Source organism: Lynx rufus, unplaced genomic scaffold, assembly GCF_022079265.1.
Source record: "Lynx rufus isolate CCGP_SWC_20201006 ecotype Redwood Valley unplaced genomic scaffold, mLynRuf1.p SCAF_2, whole genome shotgun sequence".
In the NCBI taxonomy this organism is placed as follows: Eukaryota; Metazoa; Chordata; class Mammalia; order Carnivora; family Felidae; genus Lynx; species Lynx rufus.
In genome coordinates, this window is record NW_025814834.1 from 23,011,298 (window position 1) to 23,036,768 (window position 25,471).

General features: G+C 35.3%; 1 protein-coding gene across 1 annotated transcript in view; it reads right to left on the reverse strand.

Annotated features, from left to right (window-relative positions):
- SPAG16 (sperm associated antigen 16) overlaps positions 1-25,471 on the reverse strand; it is a 992,367-nt gene that overhangs the window by 375,592 nt on the left and 591,304 nt on the right. Inside the window, exon 13 of the mRNA XM_047084254.1 lies at positions 4,825-4,951. Within this exon, the coding sequence (XP_046940210.1) occupies positions 4,825-4,951 (127 nt within the window). The remainder of the gene's footprint in view (positions 1-4,824; positions 4,952-25,471) is intronic.

A 25,471-nucleotide genomic window follows, 5' to 3' on the forward strand; every position in this document is an offset into this window, starting at 1 on the left:
AGAGCCTGACGCAGGGTTTGAACTCACAAACTGTGAGATCATGACCTGAGCTGAAGTCGGACGCTTAACTGACTGAGCCACCCAGGTGCCCCTCCATTATTTTAAAATAGCTTATCTTTCTGTCTACATGGCTTTATATCTTTATTACCACTGCATAGTAATTAATAGACCACATGTTCACTGATGGCAGGGACTCTGTCCCAGTCAATAATCGAGAACCCAGTATGTTGCCTGGCACAAAGAACGTCAATAAAGATTACTAAATTGAATGTGTCTAAGGAATAAAACCTAGAGAGAGAAGGTGCAAGCTTGGCCTTTATGTCCATATTCTAGCTTCCAAATAATGCCAGGCTCCTCTGAGAGTTCACCAGATCCTATCGGGGGGAAACCAACAGGTGTGTGCAGGGTGCAGGCTGAACTACAGAGATGACGTTGGGCTGGGCACCAGACATGATCAGCAATATAACTCCTTTGGTGAGTACTTAGATTCTCCACTTTACAGGACTTCACAGTCATCAGTTACTGGATCTTTTGGCTAAAGCTAAGTCAGGATAACATCAAATGCTGGACAAGAGCCTGCAGTTAGTCCAGGGGGCGAAGCACAGCCATCAAAGGCAGTCTCAGGCATGAATTCTCTATGTCTGATTCGTCACAAGAGATAAAATGTCAGCAACTCTGCTGCCAGCCCAGCTCTGAACAACTCATAGAAGTATAACTCATCCTATTCTATGCTTTACTGTACAGTGAGCACATTCTTTAAAAAAAAATCAAATGGCTTAATATTTTCAGTGGACTTGTGAATGACTAATAATCTCATTGCATTTATTTTAAATGGGCTTCCGAATCACTGATGTATATTAGGTTTTTTTCATGTCACTTTTTGAGAGGGCATTATAAGTTTTGATTAAACGTCCTGTATTATATACATCATTTTCTGGCAATGTTCTAATCTTATTTTTCAATTTTAATATAATACTTTCACTGTTGCATAACTTTGAGAAAAAATACTCTTTCTGTATGTAGTCCTATGAAACAGAGCAAGTTCATGAGTTTTCAAACTGCGAGCTATTTAATAGCCTCCATTTGGTAATTATAGAGATTTATATCCCTCTCCTCATCTCCCACAAAATTCAGAGCTGATCTGTCTAGTTGACTTAGAGACTGACTTAGAGGTCTATACATTCATTATCCTTGACAATAAGCTGTTAGATTAGGTTAATGATTTAAGACTAATATATGTTTGGAAATGGGAGAAAGAGGTTTAAAACTAATTTATAGGAATATAATCCACTGGTCATTTTCATGTTTCATCAAAAAATATTTTAGAGGATGTCTCAATAGTAATTGATCACATTGAGGTGACAAAATGGGCTGTCCTTGTTTTACTAGGAAGAGAAGGAAGCTATTATCTCCTTTTCGGTTCAGACTTTCAGGGTAACCAGACAGTCTATCATTTATCAAAGAATTAAAATAATCTAAAAGTTAGAAAGAAGAAGTACACTGGCACAATATGGATGCAGCTAATGTTACAAGTCCAAAATGTCACCCATCTCAGTATGTTGTGTACTATCACTTAGAAGACGGTATAGCTACCCTGGTATTCTCTTTCAAAATCTTTTTTTTTTTTAATTAAAAAAATAATGTTTATTCATTTTTGAAAGAGAGAGAAACAGAGAGTGAGTGGGTGAGGGGCAGAGAGAGAGGGAAACACAAAATCCAAAGCAGGCTCCGGGTTCTGAGCTGTCAGCACAGAGCCCAACACAGAGCTTGAACCCACGAACTGTGAGATCCTGACCTAAGCCGAAGTCTCATGCTTAACTGACTGAGCCACCCAGGCTCCCCTCTTTCAATATCTCTTAATACTCACCAACAAAAGTAAATTTATTTTTAACTCCTGCATGAACCATTGGGATATAAAATAGCAAATAATTTCATAGTATATTAACAACATATAACATGTACTTTTAAAATGCCATATAATTTTTTTTAAATCTAGTTTTTTCAAGGTTTCTTGGGTTTTAAATAAATGAGGTGAATGAGAAACAAAATCATAGAAGTGCCTAATGTGGCTTTAATAAAACAATTCTGTTTTAACTCTAGAGTTGCTGTCATATGCTATTTGTAGAATTTTATATTAACATTTTAGTTAACAACTTGCATTGTCTAATTATTAATAACATAAGTAAATTCCCCTTTGTTTTACATGGTAATTCTATATTAAATTATAGCAATTTAAGTATATATATATTTTTTACCATCTGGCTTGAAAATGTTTTCAGAAAATAAACTCATCAAATGAATTATATTTCTAGTCAATCATACACTTACTATTATTTATGAATAACATTTCATTTACACCAAAATATTTTAGAGTCCTTTTCCTAGTATTAATTAATTTAAAGCTAGCATACATAGTAATATAAACTTTAATTTGCCATTAAACCAATTTAATAGAGAGATAGATAGATTAAAGAGATACTTTTGGGATTCAATCTTTCTCTGCACATACATTTAACCCAATGCTATGCTACCATATACTAAAGGCCCTGTGCTGTGATGAATCTTTTTTCTGCTCTCAGAGATACTGTGGGGAGTAAGAACAATACAAAAAGAGCTCACAAATCAGGTAGGAAGGTCACCATCAGAAAACAACTCTGTGCATTTAAGGCAAATATATAGAGGCAACTTCTTTTAATAAGAAAGGTTTTATTTCTAAGCACTAGTGCTTCAGTTTTTCATGAGAAAAAATAAATAAGAGACATGCTTTCTGAGAACATTCAGTTACAGCACTTTCAGAGAGAAGGGGGAGAAAACCCTGAAATCAAGAGAAAATGAACATAAAATTTGGGTCACTGCTAAATTAATATTTTCTCTGTGGGTTTTCCTTTACCAGTTGCTTTTATATGCACTTCACATCTAAGTATTTAGGCTAAATGCATTTGAAAATCTTGCTTTTCCACTGATGCTCCATTAGCAGGAGTGAACTCTGCTATATCAGGGTCTAAGCTATTTTAAAGCAAGGAGAAGGTTGCGGGACTTTTGTACTCAATAACAATTCATTCTGATTTTATTCTTAAGTCATGTCTGACATACTTTTCCCCCAGTGCCTTTTGACTTCTGCTTCTTCAGAAGTCTAAATTTCTGCAACATGTGAAGGTGGTGTCTAAGACATTTATAGCCTTCTTCTGTAGTATGTGAACCTGAGACTTCTTGTGTATTCATCCTAAATTAGTTTGCCTCAGATGACTAAACAGGGCCTCCCATACTGAATTGGATTGCTATTCTCACCATCTGTATGTTCATCATCTTAATCCTTTATTGATGTCAATCATGTGTCATATGTGGGAAGATAAAAGAGAGAAATTACAAGTTGCATTTCCTTAGTGACCCAGGAATCAGAATCTATGGATATTTCTTCGTTTTTTTTTTTTTTTGTATAGTTTCCCACAGTCCTTGTTTTCTTTGCTATCCTCATCAAATATTACTAAGAATGGATATGGAGATCCTGTTTTGCATATATTGGAATTTCTCAAATCACTAAAATCTGTGCTCAATAAGCCTCTGTGTTATCTGTCTCTCCTCCATCTTCAATCCCTTCCCTTCCCTTTGCTCTTTCCCTGAAAAAATAAACCTGTTGTTTCCTATGTGAACAAAGGGGACCCTTTGTTTTTCTTCTGACCCTAGAGCTACAGCCTTTTCTCCTCTTCAACTTCACTGCTAAACTGTTTGAAAATGTAGTTTCCCCTTTCTGTCTCCATTTCTTTATATCAAGTTCACTTTTGAATCAACAGTAATCTGGGGCTGTCTGGTTTTAGCACTGAAAACCCCATGACCCAGGACATTCCTCAGCTGTGGACAAACTCACACAGCTGGTCACCTTAGACACCTCTTCCTCCCATAATCTCTACCTCTAATCACTCTTCAAATTCTGAGAGTTAAACTTCCTGCCTTTAAACCATTCTCTTCCTTTTTTTTTTTTTTTTTTTGTTAGTTTCCTGGTTCAAATTCCCATCCACTCACAGCCTGTTGTACCAACTTCCTCAATGAAACAGACTCCCTTACTCAACTACCATAATATATATTAGTCTTTCTAAAAGGCAAATTTGATTGTGTTACCCTGCTTCCTTGACATTCTAACAGATTGCCCCTGAAACACTATAAAACCTGAATCAGGTACTTCATGACCTTGTCCTTGTCTATCTGAATACTCTTACCTGCTGTTTCTTCTTCTGTAAGCTCTATTCATACATATTGTTACACCCAGAACATACTATTTAAGCCTCACATTTCTACTGCTTTGTACATGCACTACCTTTTCCCAGAGTCCACACTCTCCAGACTACCTGATATATCCTACTTATCCTCCACATCTCAGCCCAAGCACAGACTCCTCTTGGAAGCCATCAATACCCTTTCAGGCAGATGACAGTTCTCCAGGCTTTCTCTCTCGTATGTTCTTCCATTTAAAAACATACCTCACTGCATTAAGATAATCTCTTGTTTCTCTTTGCTACAAGATCCTTAAGGAGAAGCACTACATGTTCCCCTTTCATATTTCCTGAACCAGCAGAGTTTCTGTCTCAATAAAAAAATTGTTGAATTAATGTTTAATGAAGTCATTGCATTATTTTTGTAACCCCTACACATACAGGAGGCAGGGTAGGTAAGAGTACCTAAGCAAGACCTTGTAAATAGGAACACACTCCCATTTTTTACCTTCCATGCCCTTGCACAATTACTTCATAAGTTGCACCCAGAACCTAAAGAGTGACCAAGAGTGATTAGACTTATCAACACCTAAAAAAGGGCTGAAGATTTGCTTACTGTTCTTGCATCCCATACAGACAGGGTCTTATCTGCAGAACCTGTGAGAAGAGTGTTGGAACCAGGAAAAAACTCAATGCTGTTCACAGAATCCACATGTCCGTACAAAGTGCATCTGCATCTTTCACTGTGTAGACAGAAATGGAGAGTTCAAATTTTAGGAGTTAGCACCTAAATGTTTCTTATGCTGTCTACACAATGCTAATGAAGATAATTTAAGTATCTGAAGCGTAAGTAATTTTGTAAATGACAAAAATATACAAAAGCCACATTTTAAGGGAAAATTCTATAGTCACTTGACATCCTAAGCACTTTATAGAATTAGTAGCATGCAACTGACTAAATTTAAGTTACCTTCAATTTATAAAGTCACACCAACTGTCATTTATTCCTTCTCACGAAATGATTAAATAAAAATGGTCCCCATCTAATAAACGAATATGCTAAGAAAAGAAAACAATGGAAGGCAAATGTTCAGGCTTCATTCTAAACCCACTGAATTCGATTCTGATCTCTACTGTTAGAAATAACTAAGAAAGAAATAAAACTGCAGTTTTGCCTTTTGCCACTTTATCAAAGTTTTTTGTTTTTTTTGTTTTTTTTTTTTAAGGAAACAGAGTATATACAGAGCAGCATTATTCCCTGTTTGTAATGCTTAATTGCTTTTAATGAACTTCAGTGATAAGCATATTTTAAAAACAGAGAAAGAGTAGAAGCAGGATAATTAACAGTGCTGAGAACACAGGAGTCAATATAAGCATATTTCTAATAAAATAACCAGTTGTTTAAGCTCTGACCAACTGGCTCCTTTCTGGCTTGAGCCATGCCATATTCGGTAGTCTGGCATAGTGGGAAAACCTCTGCAATGGGAGGCAGGAGACCGTGTTCCAGTCCTAACTTTGACGAGAGCTAGCAGGGTGACCAGGAGCAAGTTATTCAATCTCAGTGCCAGCAGCTTTCCTTCCTGTATGAATGAGATTACTTAATTTGATGTACTGAGAGGTCCAACCCAGCTCCAACATTCTGGGATTCTTTGACCAAGGTCATATATGTAAACGGGAAGGGAATAAGTCAAACTGAGCATAGCATCTAAGAACTGTTAGGAGCAAAGTTTGTTCCTCCTCACTTGATTTTGATGTTTTTTAAAAAAATCAAAAGATATTAAGATTTATGAATATATTAACACATATGTAAGTTACTCAGTGACACTCTCTGTGATTGAGTCTTTCCATATCAAAATTAAGTATTATATTAATTAATGTCAGGAACAAGAAAGTAAAATCAATAAATTCATTAATTAGGACCATTCTGTGTTAGCATCTTTATCTCAATATTTCTGAGAGAGTTTGATAATAGTTTGATTATTAAAGCTGATGATATGGGTCAGTATATATCAGGAGTTAACAAACTATGGCATATAGACTGGCTGCCTATTTTTGCAAATGTTTTATTAGAAGATGCCAATTTGTGGGGCGCCTGGGTGGCGCAGTCGGTTAAGCGTCCGACTTCAGCCAGGTCACGATCTTGCGGTCCGTGAGTTCGAGCCCCGCGTCAGGCTCTGGGCTGATAGCTCGGAGCCTGGAGCCTGTTTCTGATTCTGTGTCTCCCTCTCTCACTGCCCCTCCCCCGTTCATGCTCTGTCTCTCTCTGTCCCAAAAATAAAATAAACGTTGAAAAAAAAAAAAAAGAAGATGCCAATTTGTTTACACTTGTCTGTTGCTGCTTTCCCACTACTATAGCAGAGTTGCATAGTTATAAGAGAGACCATATGGTTCATAAGCTTAAAATATATAATACCTAGTCCTTTAAGCTAATATATTTGGATATTTATAAGTATGCCTGGATTTTACTTCTGACAGCTTTTTCCTTTTTTGAGGTTAGTACTAAAATGTACAGAACAATTTCTTTTTTATTTTTAAGGACTTATTGTGTTATATAGACATTTTACATGCTATTTTCTAATGATTCCCAAAACATAAGTATAAAACATTTCTTTAAAAGTTTATACTCCAATGCCCACCATATTGAAATAATGACACTTAACTATTAAGGTAATTGTTCCAGAAGAGTAATTATTCTTTCTCCATAGCTTTATGGGGAAACAGAGAGACAGAGAGAGATTTAACAGAAAAATAAGAAGAATATATTTATTTTATTAAAGTAGTAAATTTTTAAGTTATATAGGATTTAACTATAAAACAAAATAAGCAGAATTAAAGGCAGTGCTGAAAGTCAAGTAAATATTTTATTATTGTGAAATATCATTCCCTAAGAGACATCCTAACATTAAGAAAAAATATTAAAATTACATTATTTTTAATTATTTTATAACTTATAGAAAAGTAGAATTAAAAAAGGAAATGAACAAATGTATAATTCCTCCCTCTTTTTATACTTACCTCCCAATTTTAAAATCACATTGTTAATACTACAACATCAAAAATCATAACACATATTTGATCAGTATTCACAAATCTCATAGTTGCTTAGTGACCCCCACCTGTCCTCCTAATTTTTATTTAACATATATTTAAATTAATCCTCTGTACCCATATTTTTTTTACATTTTCTTCATCATTCATTACTTCAAGAGCAATTTTGACTGGCTATAATATCTCGTTTCATCAATTTTTTCTCAAATGTTTATGAAGAAATTTTTCACTGTCTTATACCACAGCAAAGTCTGAAGCCAAACTAATCTCTGTTCCCATTTCCACTCAACTACCTTTGTGGATGATAGGCTTTCTATGCACATTAGCCACGTAGGTCTTTCACAAACACCGCTGTTCAGAAATTTTACCATGGCATGACTTGATAGCTATTTCCATCTATTATTCTCAGACTATAGTTATTCTATGAAAGTTGCTTCCACTATATCTTTATGTTTTTCTCTTCCATTTTTTTTTCTTTAGGAACACCAACCAGGTTTTATTTTTATTTTGTCTCATTTGTCTCTACAGCTAACATTTTGTTTATGATGCTTATATCCTTTTTTTTTTCATTTTTTCACCCCTGCTCTTTATAATTCTCAATTGTGTTTATTTGTGTGTGTGTGTGTGTGTGTGTGTGTGTGTGTGTAGAGGGGAGCCATCAAAAGCTTTGGTTTATGTTTTCTATTTCACTTATTTGCTGATATTTCTCAGTCTACTTTTCATATATGTCTAGTGTCTTATAAAATCATAATGAAATGCTTGAACATTTTTGATATTTCATCATATAAAATAAATTAAAAATAACATTTCTGTAATCTTTGAAAATATAGTGTATTTTCTATCTGAATTATTGATAACTTTGCTTAGGTAATTCCTTCTGCATTATATAGTCCCTAGTAGAATTTTGTTTATATTAATTTATTCTTCCATTTTTATAATTCTTCATAAGTTCAGGGTTGGTTTCTTTTTACTATGACTTATTTTTGAATGGGACAGCTACTTGCTAAATTAAATAGCAGAAAGAAAAAACTGGACGTATGTTATCTCTAATTTCTAATCAGGTTTGTTGTCTTCCACAGACTTACCACCAAGTGTGTTATTGTCCCGATCCCTAAGTTCATCACTCTTCCATTTTTGTATTTTAAAGTATAGATGTATCTTGTTGCAAAACCCCTTGAGTCACAAGCTCTGTATTAACTCTGAAGGCCCCTGCCTCCCTTACCACCTTCAATCTGTCTCATCTATGGCAATCTCCGTTATCTCCTTTATCTAACAATAAAAACGTCTTGTTAGAATTTGTTTCTAACCATGTAGAGTAACCAGTACTTTACTGCTCCCCACACAATAAATAAATATAAAATTACACAAATTATGTAAAGCAACTGTTCTATGGCATTAAACTAAACACAGCACAAGATGGTAATCTTTTAGAGAAAGAAAAAGCTCAACATGAGCTCCACTACCCTCCTGACTTTCTGCTTGGAAGCACTTCCCTGCTATTAAATGTAACAGCAGGACCCCAGTAGAATTGAAGTCTCTGTGAGACAAGAGGCAGTGAGAACAGTTAGGTCTGCTGATATGCCTGGAATTTGCAGTGTGGGCTACCTGAGAAAAGGGAACTGCACTGGAATGGCAGTAGTTTTTATGGGGATTTTCTAGGAATTGTTTGTCAAGGTCTAGATGGCATTTCTACAGAGTAAGATTCAATAGTCCTAGCAGAGATTTCCCCCTAGGAAATCTGTAGCTGAGAGCTGAACAGTAATACCAGAGACCAGGGACTGTTGGAAGACACTGTGCTTTAATCCCAACCAGAGTGAAGAGAACTCACTGGGCACCTCATACTTTCAGTTGGGACTCCAGAAAGACCCCACAGTAAAAGTGAGGGTCATCTTCATTAACTAAGTTCAAAACCAAAGTAGACTTGTCTTGCCAAAAAATGAAACCAAGACAGAAAGGGCAAAAAGAATCTGCTGATAATGAAACTAATCACTAGGACAGAACTCACTACCTTTCATAGAAAGACCACCTAATATAGACTACCTGTAATTGCCATTAACAACATCCAGCACATAATTTTAAAAAATTACTACACATGTTAAGATGTAGTAAATGTGATCCATAATCAAGATAAAATCTCAGTAATAGAGATTCTAAGATGAATCAAATGTTGATCATAGAAGACAAAAAAGACTTCAACCATCTATTATAAATGTTTAAGGATAAAAAGACACAGTTACAATGCATGTGTAAATAAAGAATCTCAGAAGATAAATGGAGGGGTGCCTGGGTGGCTCAGTTGGTTCAGTGATTGACTCTTAATTTCAGGTAAGGTCATGATCCCACAGTTTGTAAGATCAAGCCCCATGTTGGGCTCTGCACTGACAATGTGGGTCCTGTTTGGGATTCTCTCTTTCCCTCCCTCTCTCTGTTCTTCCCCTGTTTGTGTTCTCTCTTTCTCTCTCTCAAAATAAATAAACTTAAAAAAAAGTGGAAACTATAAAAAAGAAGCACAGGGAGGAATTAATAAGTACAATATGTGAAATAAAAATATCATTGATCTTTTGCAAATGATGATCAAAGGTCATTTGCAAAATGGATATTACAGAAAAAGGATAGGTGGGCTTGAATACAGATTAACAGAAATTATCTAATTTGAATAACAGAGTAAAAATATAGTATATAGTAAAATATAGATATAGTAAATATCTATATCATAGACCAGTCATCAGTAGGGAAATATCACATAGTCTAATGGATAAATAATGGGTTTCCAGAGTGGGGTGGAAAGTAGGAGAATGAGAGGAGTAGCACATTTCTGAAGAAATAATAACTACAAAATTCCCCAATTTGATGAAAAATACCAATATACAGATCCAAGAAACTCAACAAAGTCCAAGAGAGTTAATAACAGATAGAACGTATCTAAGCATTTCATAGTCAAATTGCTAAAAGCAAAATATAAAACAAAAATCTTTAATGGCTATAGATAAAAGAAACACAACATGTAGGAAACAATGGTATACATGGCAGCTTACTTCTCAGCAGAAAAAAATAGAGACACAATATAATAGAACACATTTAAGGGCTGAAAATCCAATAATCAGTTAAAAATACCTTCCATAATGAGGATGAAATAAACTTTCAGATAAATGAAAGCTGAGAAAATTCAACACCAGTAAATCTTTCCTATAAGAAATGCTAAAAAGAAGTTATTCACACTGAATGAAAATGGCACCTGATGGAAACATGTATATGGAGAAAATAATGCTGGCATTGGCTACTTGGAGTCTTTTGTGGTTCCATACAAATTTTAGGATTGTTCTAGCTCTGTGAAAACTGCTAGTATTTTGATAAGGGAGTGCATTAAATGTGTAGATAGCTTTGGGCAGTACAGGCTTTTTTTTTTTTTTTTTTTGACAGAGAGAGAGAAGAAAGTAGGGTTTGGGGAAGGGCAAAGGGAGAGGGATAGAGAATCTTAAGCAGCCTCCACACCCAGCAGGGAGCCCTACATCAAGCTCAGGAGCTATGTAAATACGTGCTTTTGGAAAGGAGATGTATGTTAAAGGTATAGCAATTTTTTGAAAAATGTTTCTTCATTTATTTTGAGAGGGAGGGAGGGAGAGAGAGAGAGAAAGAGAGAGAGAGAGAGAGTGAGCATGAGCAGGAGAGAGTGGCAGAGAGAGAGAGAAGAATCTTAAGCAGGCTTCATGCTCAGTGCAGAGCCTAATGTAGGGCTTGATCCCATGACCAGGAGATCGTGACCTGAGCTGAAATTGGGATTTGGACACTCACCTAACTGAGCAACACAGGTGCCCTAGGGTAGCATAGACATCTTAATAATATTTGTTATTCCAATCCATGAGCATGGGATGTTTTTCCATTTCTTTATGTACTCATCAATTTCCTTCATAAGTATTCTATAGTTTTTAGAGTATAGATCTTTACCTCTTTGGTTAGGTTGATTCCTAGGTATCTTATGGTTTTTGTACAATTATAAATGGGATTGATTCCTTGATTTCTCTTTCTACTGCTTCATTATTGGTGTATCGAAATACAACAGATTTCCGTAAGTTGCTTTTAAAATTCAACACCCCTAAAATAAATAATACAGTTAAGAAATGGGCAGAAGACATGAACAGACATTTTTTTTTCAACGTTTATTTTTTATTTTTGGGACAGAGAGAGACAGAGCATGAACGGGGGAGGGGCAGAGAGAGAGGGAGACACAGAATCGGAAACAGGCTCCAGGCTCTGAGCCATCAGCCCAGAGCCCGACGCGGGGCTCGAACTCACGGACCACGAGATCGTGACCTGGCTGAAGTCGGATGCTTAACCGACTGTGCCACCCAGGCGCCCCGTGAACAGACATTTTCCAAAGACATCCAGATGGCTAACAGACCCATGAAAAGATGTTAAACATCACTTATCATCAGAGAAAGACAAATTGAAACCACGGTGAGATTATCACCTCACACAGGACACAAAAGATATTGGCAAGGACATGGAGAAAAGGGAACCCTCTTACATAGCTGATGGGAATACAAACTGGTACAGCCACTCTGGACAACAGTATAGTGATTCCTCAAAAAAGTTAAAAATAGAACTATCTGATGACCCAGAAATTGCACTACTAGGTATTTTCCCAAAGGACATGAAAATACAGACTCGAAGGGGCACATGCACCCCGATGTTTACAGCAGCATTTCAACAAGAGCCAAATTATGGAAAGAGCCCAAATGTCGATCAACTGATGAATGGAGAAAGAAGATGTGGTGTATATATGTGTGTGTATGTGTGTATGTACATACATTACCCAGTACATGTACATGTACACACATTACTCAGTCATCAAAAAGGATGAAATCTTGCCATTTGCAATGATGTGCATAGATCTAGAATGTATTATGTTAAGCAAAATAAGTCAGAGAAAAACAAATACCATATGATTTCACTCATATATGGAATTTAAGAAACAAAACAGAGGAACACAGGGGACAGGGAAAAAAAGAGAGAGAGAGAAAGACAGCCATAAGAGATTCTTAACTATAGAGAACAAACTGAGGGTTGATTAATGGAGGGAAGTGGGTGGCGGATGGGCTACATTGTTGATGGGTATAAGGAGGACACTTATTGTGATGAGTACTGGGTGTATATGTAAGTAATGAATCACTAAATTCTATACCTGAAACCAATTTTACCATATTTAACTAACTAGAATTTAAATGAATTTAAATTTAAACAAAAACTTGAAAAGAAAAAGATAAAAAAAAAGAAGAACAGATAATATGTGGTTATAGAAACCAGAACAGTATTTGCTAGAGGGAGTAGGCACTGATTAAATAAAGACACAAGGAAACTTTCTGTGGTCACAGAAATCATCTATATCTGCATTAGTTTCAAAGTTATGTACATTTGTTAAAACTCATCTAATTGAACAGTTAATAACTGTTCATTGCACTGGATGGATATATTACCTCAACTAAACAACTAAAAACAAATATGGCTTGCCAGAATACTTTTTCCCTCTACTTTCACTCTCCTGATATTTATGGCATTGTAAATATTCTAGAATATATATTTCTGTGAATAACTGAATATTTATAGTGATCCTATTCTCTTATCAAGTATGTTTCTCATACAAGCATGGATCAAGTACACGCATCTTCATAGATGGACAGAGAATCTTTAATATTTAAAATAGCTATACCATTGGGGCTGAGCAGAGAGCCTGCTTAAGATTCTCCTTCTCTCTGCCTCTCCCCCCTCCCCCCACTCTCTCTTAAAATAAACATTTAAAAAATAGCTATACCATTAGCATATACATCTTTTCCTTTCTAAAGGTATGTATTTACATAGCTCCTGGGAGGTCTTTTATGTTTAATTAAAAGGAAGTAAACAGGAAAGAAAACATAAAAAATAAAAATCCACAAGAGATTTAATGAACACAATACAAGGGAGAGAAAACACAATCGATACAGATGAATGCATAAGAAAGAAACAGCATGAACAATATATAAAACAATGATTAATATTTCTAACCTATCAAATGTTAGTGAATAGATTTCTATCTGTGACAAAATTAAGATTATTATTTGTAAGTAGTTCATTAGTTGTAACTTTTTAGAAGACTATTTACTAAAGAGAAAAATTCTGAATATGATATTTTTAATTGAAGCATTTCAACTTACAAAGAATTATGCTTTTAACTTAAAAGTATTTTTTAACAGATATAATTTTCCATTAAACTAAAAGGTCTATTCCAAAATTTGGTAGTATTTTTAAAAGCAAATGCAACAGTATTACAAATATGATTATATCTGGTTCATCCTAACAAAGATATAACAAACATACGTACACAGAAAATGCATTGTTCTAATAGGTGTCCTTGCATATACACACTATTGGTAAAATACTGTGCATGTCTAGAATTTATATTCAGCCTTTGTGGTTCATTAAAACCCAATTCATTTATTTAGGAGTATATTCATATACGGTGTTGGGATAGAGGGAGCAATTTCTCAGTGATATAGCTCACATAGTTTCCCAAATGAAAAGGAAAAGCTGGGTCTTCACATAGCTTAACAGAAGAAAGAACTGCTGAAGGGGGAAAGAAATCTGCTCACGAGCCACTGGTTTAAGGTGTGGGGCATTCCAGGCAGACAGGCTGCACGAGCAGGCTTGTGAGAGATTAATTAGCTGCGAGAGCAGGCAGTTCCATTCAAAATTTCTTTGCAAGGTGAAAATGGACTAAAGTGATGGAGCATGACAGCACCACAAGGGATGGAAATGATTTGTACACTTCCATCAAAAACACAAACACTGAAGCCTGATGCAATTTTCTCTCTGTTGCCCTGTCGGCTGTTTTCCTAACATTTTTGTAGGAAGAAGTTAGTTCATAAGCAATGGCTCTTTATTAACTCACCTCCTGCTTTTCCTTTATTTCCTCTTTTCCCTTGATTTAATTTATTATTCTGGTAAGTGAATGATGAATATTTTTCTGAACTTTCTACTCATTATAAAACAAAGTTATCTACTCTTCTAGAGCAGATACATTTTCATTTAAAACGTATTTCCCATACATATGCTAACATACAAGATGACAACATTTTAACATAGTTTCTCTTCATGAGGCATTAAATTTTAGGAGTTTTATTTTCTTTGGTGTGTTTGTTTTAACACTATTAATATTGAATATGCAATTGCACCTTTAAAACTTCAAGCCTGTATGAATTTACAGATCAACAAAATATTAAGAGAGGCATGGAACATTTACAAAAAAGCAGCACAATACATATCTCTGAAGATAAAAGCTAAAAAAAATCTATTCTTGTTTTGAAAAAGAGGATTAGCATTCATTACTTTATTAATACTTAGTAATACCTGGATTTTAAATAGTGTTTATATAATTGAGTCAACCTGCGATAATAAAATTTATCACTAGGCTTAGCCAATAATTGTTTGTGAAATACCTAAATCTAAGAGTCCAACATGAACATTAGTGAAACCTATTTAAATCCTCATACTGTAATTCATAAGATCCAGTTCACTGAGGGATTCCTCCCCACCCTGGTTTATTTTTAAAAGTTTATATATAAGCTATTTTAAGACCCACCAGAATTAGCATCTCAGCAAGGCAAAATCCTCAAGTGACATCCAAAATTTGACTTCAAAAGTTAACAACACTTTAATAATGAGAGCCTTTTGTTTTATATTACTGTAAATTATATAAAATCCATCATGCAATAGTTTCCTTGTGACCATGGAATTCAGTTGAACATTTAGTAGAGAGAGTGATTTTTAAACAAAATCTATCATGGAGTCTTCCATAAGTCCTATTTTAAAGTTCACCATAACCTGTCATGACATAATAAACTATCATGTAGTTTGAGTATCTCACCCAGGAAGGCTCATGAATAGGCCACAGCTTTGAAACTATAAAATTTCTTGGCCAAAACCCTTGGCAATAAACATACAATCTGAGCTTTACCCCCAAATTGTAATAAAATTCCACTCCACATGTGTAAACATAGGGCAGATTCTTGGTAAGCTCAAAATATTTGGAATACAGCCAGGATTTAGGGAATAGAAGCAAAAGGTGAATAAATTAAATAACTATAGTAGAGCTGGGGGGGGATTCACTCAGAGTACTCTCAAGACCTCACTCAGACTTTCTGATCAGTCAACTGACCTGGTTTTTTTTTTTAATTTTTTTTAAATTTTTTTTAACGTTTATTTATTTTTGAGACAGAGAGAGACAGAGCATGAACGGGGGAGGGGCAGAGAGAGAGGGAGACACAGAATCGGAAGCAGGCTCCAGGCTCTGAGCAGTCAGCACAGAGCCCGACGCGGGGCTCAAACTCACGGACCGCAAGATCATGACCTGAGCCGAAGTCGGACGCTTAACCTACTGAGCCACCCAGGTGCCCCTCAACTGACCTGTTTTTGCAAAGAGCAGGGTTTTGCAAAGGGAGAGGGTTAAGAGGCTGGAGTTTACAACTGGTAACAGTGAGAAAAAGTAGACGCTTGGCAGTTTATACCAGTAAACTGGATAATGGAAAAACTAAAATAAAAAGACAAAATATTGAAATGACATCTTGGGGCAAATTAATAAAGGCAAAAACAAATCATTCTGTATATTCCAACAGCCCCTACATTTAAAATTGTAGTTTAAACACACCTGTTGAGTGCTAACTATCCTAAGCATTTTGCATGTGTAAACAGCACTGTGAAGTACCGTTGGCCCTATCTATTCACAGATTCTGGATTTGTGAACTGTCTACTCACTAACATGTATTTATAACACCCAAATCAATTTCATTCGTAGACATTCATAGATATAGACATGCACAGAGTGCAAAAAATTTCAAGTCACAGGATGTGACATTGCACGCTGAGATCAAGCTAAGTAAAACTCTGCCTTCTTGTTCCAGCTCTCCTACTGTAAGAAGTGTCCTTTTGCGGTCTACTTAGTTCCGTGGTTTTATTTTTTTTTCACAGTTTTGTGCTTTTTTTGTGGTGATTTTTGTGGCTTTGCTGTTTAAAGTGCCTCCCCAGTGCAGTGTTGTCTGGTGTCTGTAAGTGCGTGAAAGCTATAATACCACTTATGCAGAAAATGGTTAGACAAACTTTGTCAGCACTATGTCAGCAAATAGTGCTTTTTGACTAGAATTTCAGTGTGAATAAATCAACAAACACATATTAAATAATGCATCTTTAAACAGAAACACACACAAAACTAGGTTAAATATTGATTAATTGACAAATCAACTTGCAGGAAACTAACCCTGTATTTCCCCTGGGCACAATGTTTCCATATTCACTAATCCAGTGTTTCTGGTGATTTTATAAAATATAATAATCTTGAATAAGAAGAACCAACTACACTTATAATTTATCCAGTTTGAAGATAAGGAAACCAAAGTATACAAAGTCTAGATAACTTGCTCAATATCACACATGTACTTAGTGACAGAGGTAGGATTATTCTTCCCAAACAGTTGGCTTAATACCATGTACTTTTAACCAGTATCTACACAATCTTCCACACTGCCTATCATAATGTCAAGTGAGGGCTTTGGGTTATCAGCCAGTGATGAAATTTTGCTTTGCAGGTAGAAAAATGCAACATTCATTTTAGGAGGATTTTCATTAAGAAATAGTTACTATTTAAAATGTTTCAGTGCTATTTAAAGTGTTTCAATAAAGGTGAAATGTTTATTGCCTATAAAATTAATTTGTATTAACCCATACTCCACAGTACCAAATAAATCAATTTTTATGAATTAGAAACATTATAAACACATAAAACAAAAGTTATTTGGTCTGATACAGTGGCCCATTGCAGTTGACTTACGTTGCTTTATAAGATAGTGGTTTATATATTTTCCTAATTCCACATTCAGTGACTTCACTTGGGTCATTTGAAATTGGTCATGGTGGTAGTACTTATACCATGGAAATTGGCAAATGCTACACACCAGAGCCTATGTTTTTCTGAAAGTAGGTTTATAAACACACACTGCTTGGGTGCCTGGGTGGCTCAGTTGGTTAAGTGTCTGACTTTAGCTCAGGTCATGATCTTGTGGTTCATGAGTTCAAGTCCAGCATCGGGCTCTGTGCTGACAGCTCAGAGCCTGGATCCCACTTCGGATTCTGTGTCTCCCTCTCTCTCTGTTCCTCCTCCACTTGCACTTTGTCTCACTGTCTCTCAAAAATGAATAATAAATAAACACACACACACACACACACACACACACACACACACTGCCTGATGTGATGATCCTTGGTTTAGCCAGAGTTTTCCTTTCAAATGTATATGAATTAAAGATTTCTTTAAAATTTTTTTTTTATCTTTATTTATTTTTGAGAGACAGAGTGTGAGCAGGGGAGGAGCAGAGAGAGAGGGAGACACAGAATCCGAAGCAGGCTCCAGGCCCTGAGCTGTCAGCACAGAGCCCAACGCAGGACTGAGCTACCCAGGCATCCCTAAAGTTTTCTTTAAAATCCCAGTTATCATCTGATTGCCTGTACTGAATTTCCTTGGCATTTCTTATTTTATTTATTTTGTTTTGTCTTTTGTTTATGTTTTACTCCAGCACATGATATTCATAAGAGTAAGAATGAACACGAGAATGAATATAACTGCCGAAGTTCTTTTTATTTATTTATTTACTTAATTTTTAAATTTAATTTTATTTATTTGAGAAAGAGAGATTGAAAGTGCATGCGCAAATGTGAGCAGGGTGAGGGGCAGGGAGAGAGGGGAGAGAGAATCGCAAGCAGCCTTGACACTGTCATTGCAGAACCTGATGTGGGACTCATTCCCACGAATTGTGAGATCATAACCTGAGCCGAAGTCAAGAGTCGAATGTTTAACCGACTGAGCCACCCAGGTGCCCCAGTGCCGCTGTTCTTAAGGATGCAGTAATAAACTACTTCTTTAGTAAATACCTGAACTCTTCCTTTACTTTCAGGGCACAGGTTTGTTCCCTGCCATCCATACCTTCTAGGTCATTTGATACCTACTACCCAATCTAAACTGATTCAAATATTGCCCGTGAACAGTATTACAAAGGACAGAAAGAATTAGAAATAAAATGTCCCATTACTGAGTTGACTCTCATGGTCTGGGATTCTCAAAGTTAACAGACTAAGTAAAATAATTACTTCTGCTTTAGAACCTATGTCGTATGAGGTGGAATGAGGGAAGCCAATCCCTCGTGTGCCTGAGACTCAGACCTGAATAAAAAAGAGTGAAAGCTTATACACTTCAATCATATGGTGGTGCTTTTGTATTTTCTGTAGTTAGGTCAGTTTTTTAAAGAAGTTTTGCTTCCACAAATTCTATGACTTAAAAGTATTAAGTGTCTTTTTTTCTATTCAAAATGGTCAGGAGAGTTGTTTTGAAGCGTATCTTTAAGAATAATTTAAACAAAAAGGGAAATAAATTAGCTTCAAAGATGATTGCAAGTGACTCACTGTTAACTATAAGCTGATCAACAGATGTAACATTAAATACTTGAAATCCAAAAACCACTTCTGAAATCATCTATTTAACTTCTCACTACATATATATATATATATATATATATATATATATATATATATATAAACAAAGTATAGTTGATGTACCATGTTATATTTGTTTCAAACCATGTTTGTTCTCTGTATTTATGAGTCCATTTCTATTTTTTGTTTGTTCATTTATTTTGAACTTTAGATTCCACATATAATCAAAATCATATGGTATTTGTCATTCTCTGTTTGAATTATTTCACTTAGCATAGTATCTTCTAGGTCCATCCATGCTGTGCCATGTTGTTGCAAATGCAAAAATCTCATTTTTTAAGCTTTTTAAAAAAATGTTTATTTATTTTTGAGAGAGAGACAGAGTGACAGCAGGTGAGGGGCAGAGAGAGAGGAGACACAGAATCCGAAGCAGGTCTAAGCTTGGAGCTGTCAGCACAGAGCCCAATGTGGGGCTTGAACTCACGAACTGTGAGATCATGACCTGAGCCAAAGTTGATGCTTAACTCACTGAGCCACCCAGGCACCCTGATCACATTAATTTTTTTATGGTTGAGTAATTTTCCAGTGTGTGTGTGTGTGTGTGTGTATGTGTGTGTGTGTTTAGCATAGGCAGTAATCTCTAGGACATCAGCTTTAGCAACATATTTGTAGATAAAACAAAAGCAAAAATATACTATTGGGACTACACCAAAATAAAAAGCTTTTGCACAGTGAAGGAACTATCAATAAAAGAAAAAGGCAACCTAATAAATGGGAAAAGATCATTTGCAAATGATATATCTGATAAGGAGTTAATATCCAAAATATATAAAGAACTTAACACAACTCAACACCAAAAAACCAAATAATTTCATTAAAAAATGGGCAGAGGACCTAAATAGACTTTTGCAAAGATGACATACAGATAGCCAACAGGCACATGAAAAAAATGCTCATCAGCACTAATCATCAGGGAATGCAAATCAAAACCACAATGAGATATCACCTTGCACTAATCAGAATGGCTGGTACCAAAAAGATAGTAAGTAACAAGTGTTGGAGAGAAACGTGGAGAAAAGAGAAGCCTAGTATATTGTTGGTGGGAATGTAAATTGGCAAAACCACCATAGGAAACAGTATAGAGGTTCCTCAAAATATTAAAAATAGAAGTACTATATGATCCAGTAATCCCACTACTGGGTATTTCCCCTCCAAAAAACCACTAATTCACAAAGATATATATATATATATATATATATATATATATATATATATATATATATATAAACATATATATGTTTATTACAGCATTATTTGCAATCATGGAGATGTGGAAGAAACCTGTGTCCATGGATAGATTAATGGATACAAAATATTTTAATATAATATAATCACAAGTAACCACACTGATACATTTGAATCTTATACCTGTTTTCCAGGACAACAGGTCTTGGAAGAGATTTGTGTCAGAAACCAGATATCAGTAATGAGAAAAATTAGTGGCAAAAGGCAAGACTTCTAGACACAGAAGCTTTACTCTAGGAGAGTAGGAATCCCAGCAAGAAAAACAGAAAGTAGACAAAGAAGGGCTGAAATGAGAGGAAAAAAACCTTAGATTATCCAAGGATTGGATGTTTGAGAAAAGAGACTCAATCCAGCTGTTTCCTTACGCTCAGAGCTTTCATTCAAACCTTGGTGTCTTGTGACCATAAATGGGTGAAAGATGAATGGACACAGAACACCCATCTCTCACATCATCCTATTTCCTTCATAGCACCAATCACTAGGTGAAATTAGGTTGATTGCTTATTCATGTTCTTGAAATCTCTCCCTCCCATCAGTCCTGCCTAAAGTTACATACCCCATGAAGACTCTAGCCTTATCTGGCATGTTTATTGTCTGATAGCAATAACCAGAGGAGGTACTCAATAAATATTTCTAATTATTAATGAAACTGAAGATGTGCACGAACATGTGCACATGAAGATGTGAAGAGATACCACTACTTCCCAACACTTAATCTTAGTCCAATATCCTTCCCTTTCACCCAAAAATACTGATTATGTTGTTTAAAAATGAACTTACTACACTTATGAGGATTTCAATTACCTTAGGAAAAAAAAAGAATTGTATATCAACACAAATGATATAAGAATTATTTCTACCTGAAAACCTATAGAAACTGACAGTATTTTAGTTTTTATTTTTCTCATTAAAAGTAGAATTTAGGGGCGCCTGGGTGGCGCAGTCAGTTAAGCGTCCGACTTCAGCCAGGTCACGATCTCGCGGTCCGTGGGTTCGAGCCCCGCGTCAGGCTCTGGGCTGATGGCACAGAGCCTGGAGCCTGTTTCCGATTCTGTGTCTCCCTCTCTCTCTGCCCCTCCCCCGTTCATGCTCTGTCTCTCTCTGTCCCAAAAATAAATAAACGTTGAAAATAAAAGTAGAATTTAATTAGGCTTAAACTTCTGATCTTAATTCACAAGCTTACCCTTACGAACAAAAGCTTCTTAAAAGTATTAAATTAATGAATTCTTTGTCACCATCCTTGATGGTATCAATCTAAGGGCCCCATTTTTCCACTGTGAAAGTAAAATGTCAGTAAAAATGATCACTTTTAAATTTTTGAATGAGGATGGAACCATAGGTAAAGACAATATGGTGACATATTGTAAGCCAATCAGGGGACATTAGCTGTGCCACATGTTCAATGCCCCTTGAAACTTTATCCTATTGCTGCTACCAGTTTCTTTTCAGAGTGGCTTGATATGAAATGGTGAAATGAGAAGTTTATTTTTGGAAATTCAGCTCCCCATTAGTCTCTCTTTCTGCTATGTATGCCTAACCCTTCTGAGTTGGAAAAAAAACACACACAAAAAAACCCACAACCTCTTATGGTGATACTTCACACAGAGTCATTTTCATTTTCTAAAAGTGAATGGTATGGAACCAACTGTACACTCTCATTCCAGTCCCTGGTGTATCTTACGATTTTCTCCTCTTCTTACTCTTTAATAAATTCTATAACAAGTGAAAGCAAGAGTGAAAGATGGGGATTATTGGCAGAAGTTATGTGAAACTCTAGAAGGAATACAATTAAACCCAGATTGAACTTCCTAAGTCAGGATACGTTTCTTTATTAATATCTTCTCTAGAAATGAAAATACTGGAAATGGTAAACACAATTTAAATAGAGATCATTTTTCTCAATCAGTCCAATTTTTCTGTTTACCTAATGGTCTAAAGATGTTATCCTTTTTCAGACCCCAGAGCTTTCTACACACCAAACAAGAATATAAAATACATAAAAGCAACAAAAAGGGGGGGGGGCAAATAGCTCGGGAATAGCTGGAAGGAGAGTCTCCTCATTACTTGACTTTCATTTTAAGTGCCTCTGATTCAATGGCTAAAATATAGCTGTCTTTATTCAATATCTCTTTATACTGAGTACAGTGACTATACATTCCAGATTTTCCTGACACTGTTGAATTTGTATAATTTTATGATTTTTAATAAATAAAACATATATAATATAATGTCTTAAATGTAATTTACTTTTAATGTATGTAAAATAGTTACATGAATTATTTACAAATCAGACTAAATTTTTTGTCAGGATATAGCAACTAGGTATTTGTTTAAAATTATATTTTGGAATGAATTTTTCTTTATCACCAGTGTGCCTGGTGATATCAAAGCATGAGGCTATTCCTCTATGACATATAATTTATTGAAATATCAATTAACATTTATATTCCTGGTATTTTCCCCCTTATACCTCAGTTTAATCAGGGAGAGAACTTTTGTAATTCCTTGCCTCTACAATGTCGGCTGGACAGAAAGCAGAAACTACCTGGAGTCAAAGGTATTTGTTATCCATTTTAAACTGATAAGAAGAGAAACTACATTTGATCTTCGCCAAAAGGCCGAAAAGCGATGTTTTTGTTATCCATTGTAAAATTTTAACTCAAGCTAGTATCTTTGAAGGGAAGAAGTTGCTGGAAAGCTTCTAAGGAAAATGAGAAAGAGTGAGAGGGGTAGAGATGCTTATCAGGCTCTGTGAGAAGGAAAGAATTTCATACCACTCCATTGCAGTGCCTGGAGAAGGTGGCCACATCCCAGATATGGTCTCATGGCTGATGTGGAAGATTGGGTCATAGGCCCAAGGCTCACTCTTTGTCCAAAAATGTTCTATGAATGACACCAAAGTAACATATATCACCACAGAGCTGGGATATTGAGCATCCCAGCAGTAGGCTGATAACCAGTGACTAGAAAAGGCTCCTGATTACTATGGCTGAATAAGGTCCTGGAACCTCACTGCAATTCAAGGGAAGGGATGCACTAAGAATGACTAAGGTAGAATTTCTAGCTACACTTAGGAGAAAGAGTCAACTCCAAATTATCTTGACTTCTAGAAAACAAGGAAATGACATATCTTTTCTACACCTGATTTGTAGGAGGTCCATGTGCAGTATTTATAAATATATTTGTTACACAATTAAAAGTAATTTCATACAGGGGTGCATGGGTGGCTCAGTCCATTTAGTGACTAATTCTTGATTTTGGCTCAGGTCATGACCTCATGTTTCGTGAGTTAGAACCCTGAATGGGCCTCTGCACTGACAGTACGGAGCTTGTTTGGATTCTCTTTCTCCCTCTCTCTTTGCCCCTCCTGCTCTCCCATTCTCTCTCTCTCTCTCTCTCTAAAAAAATAATAAAGTAATTTCATACATGTTATTCATGCCAGAAAGAGAAGGAGAAAAGGTGGAGGAGTGAAATGAATCTTTTGTATGCTATAACATGAGTATTTCCATGGCCATCTCAAACTCTGGATCTGTTTTCTCTGACACCTTCATGCTTCCTTAAGGCTTCTCTGGGATGGCACTCCATGGAAATCCACCTGACAATAGTCTATGCTTCTAAGGGATTTGCCTTTGTTTCTGACACACTTGTAAAGCCCACATTTACACTTAGTGGCTTTTCTACCACTTATTCTTAGGGCAGGCATTGGTGAGCAACCAGTTAATTTAATAAATTAATCCACGCTAATGAAATGAGAAGCATGCCTGAGAAGGCTACTTTTACATAAGCACTCTTCCTCCCATCTTTCTTAAGCCCATTCTACCAGAGCACACTTTTAACAGTTATCTTCTAAATATCATAAAAATACTGTATAAAAACCACAATAAAGCCTTTTCTTTGTTCTACATCCAAAAGAAGTTATTCTAATTGTAGGAATTTTAGTCCACATAAGAAAAAAAAACATATAAAATAAAAAACTGCTGGAAAAATAAGTATTCAAGGTCACACAGGACCTCGTAATAACCTTTAAGTTGTATGATTAAGTGATTGTGTTTAAATCCGTTCTTCATTATGGAAATAATTTAGCTCCTCTGATATCTTTAAACAAAATATATCCATTTTAATTTCTTTTATATTGTAGCTAATATGGAGAGCAAAATTCAGAATAGAAAGAACTTAATAAAAGCAGCCAGGAATGTGTAAGCAAATCAATCTGGTCTGTCTCAGGTTAAGTGAACGGAAACAGATGTTTTAATAGTAGGAATAGTAAATATTTTCTATTTGCACCTTAGTTTTCTAAACAACTTAAGGCAACTTATTGTCTCTGTCTGAAATATCTAAATAATAGCTGAATTAAAAGAGACATAACTTGTAAAAGAACCTCGTGTTTGATATGTAACTAACTAGTTAATGACATGTCGATCGTCCATTTGGTCAGAAAGAATTAAATTTCATGGGAATGATTTGATGTAGCAGATTTAAAAAAATATTTTAAGAATCTGTCTTCTTACCCTTACTTCATTTATTCTACAGCTTCTACCTTGAAGTTCTCTCTTTTCTTCATCATTCACTTACTAGCCCATTAAAATATGTTACCCAATGTGTGTTCTTCACTGTTATTACAATGAATTATGTATTATATTATATATTAGGGCTCACTGCATTTTACTGCCACCTTGATGGCTACTCACACCTCCTCCCATAATACCTCACAAACACTGAATTATATTAATGCTCTTAAAGAAAACTATTGTCTGTAAAAAATACATTAAAATGAGTTTGAAAAAAGGATACATGTTTTTCTTTATATTTATAACATTACACTAACTTTTGTTAATTTCCATCTGCTGAGATTGCATTAAAAATAATATGTTAGGATCTAAATGTTGTTGGAAAAGTTCTGTAGGACTCTACAGATTATTATAAAGATATATCATCACCTTGGTTATATGACAGAATGTCACCAACCTAAAAAAATGAGGATTATAAACAGAATGACATTTGTATATCCCATCTACCTTGCGCTTTTTACCTCTCATATGTGATATGTTCAAATCAGGGACAGGACTTTTTAGTGAGGACCCATATACAAATACAGTAAAGTGGCCAGCTTAAGATATTAAAAATGCCAGTTTGTTTTATGAGGTTATAAATATGTCCTATCATGTCTTTACATTTTATGACCTCTATTTTATTCCTTGGTAGGTTCACATATGACATATCCAATTATTCATGTCAAAAATTTAAAACTACCAGCATTTCAATAAAGAAGCACAGCTATTATTTTTTTTCCCTATACTCTACCTTTAGATTCTTAAACAAAATCTGGACTTTATGTGAGGAATCATGGCTTTCCTATTAAACATATCTTTCTTAAAAAATGATATAGAAATTTATGGAGTCAG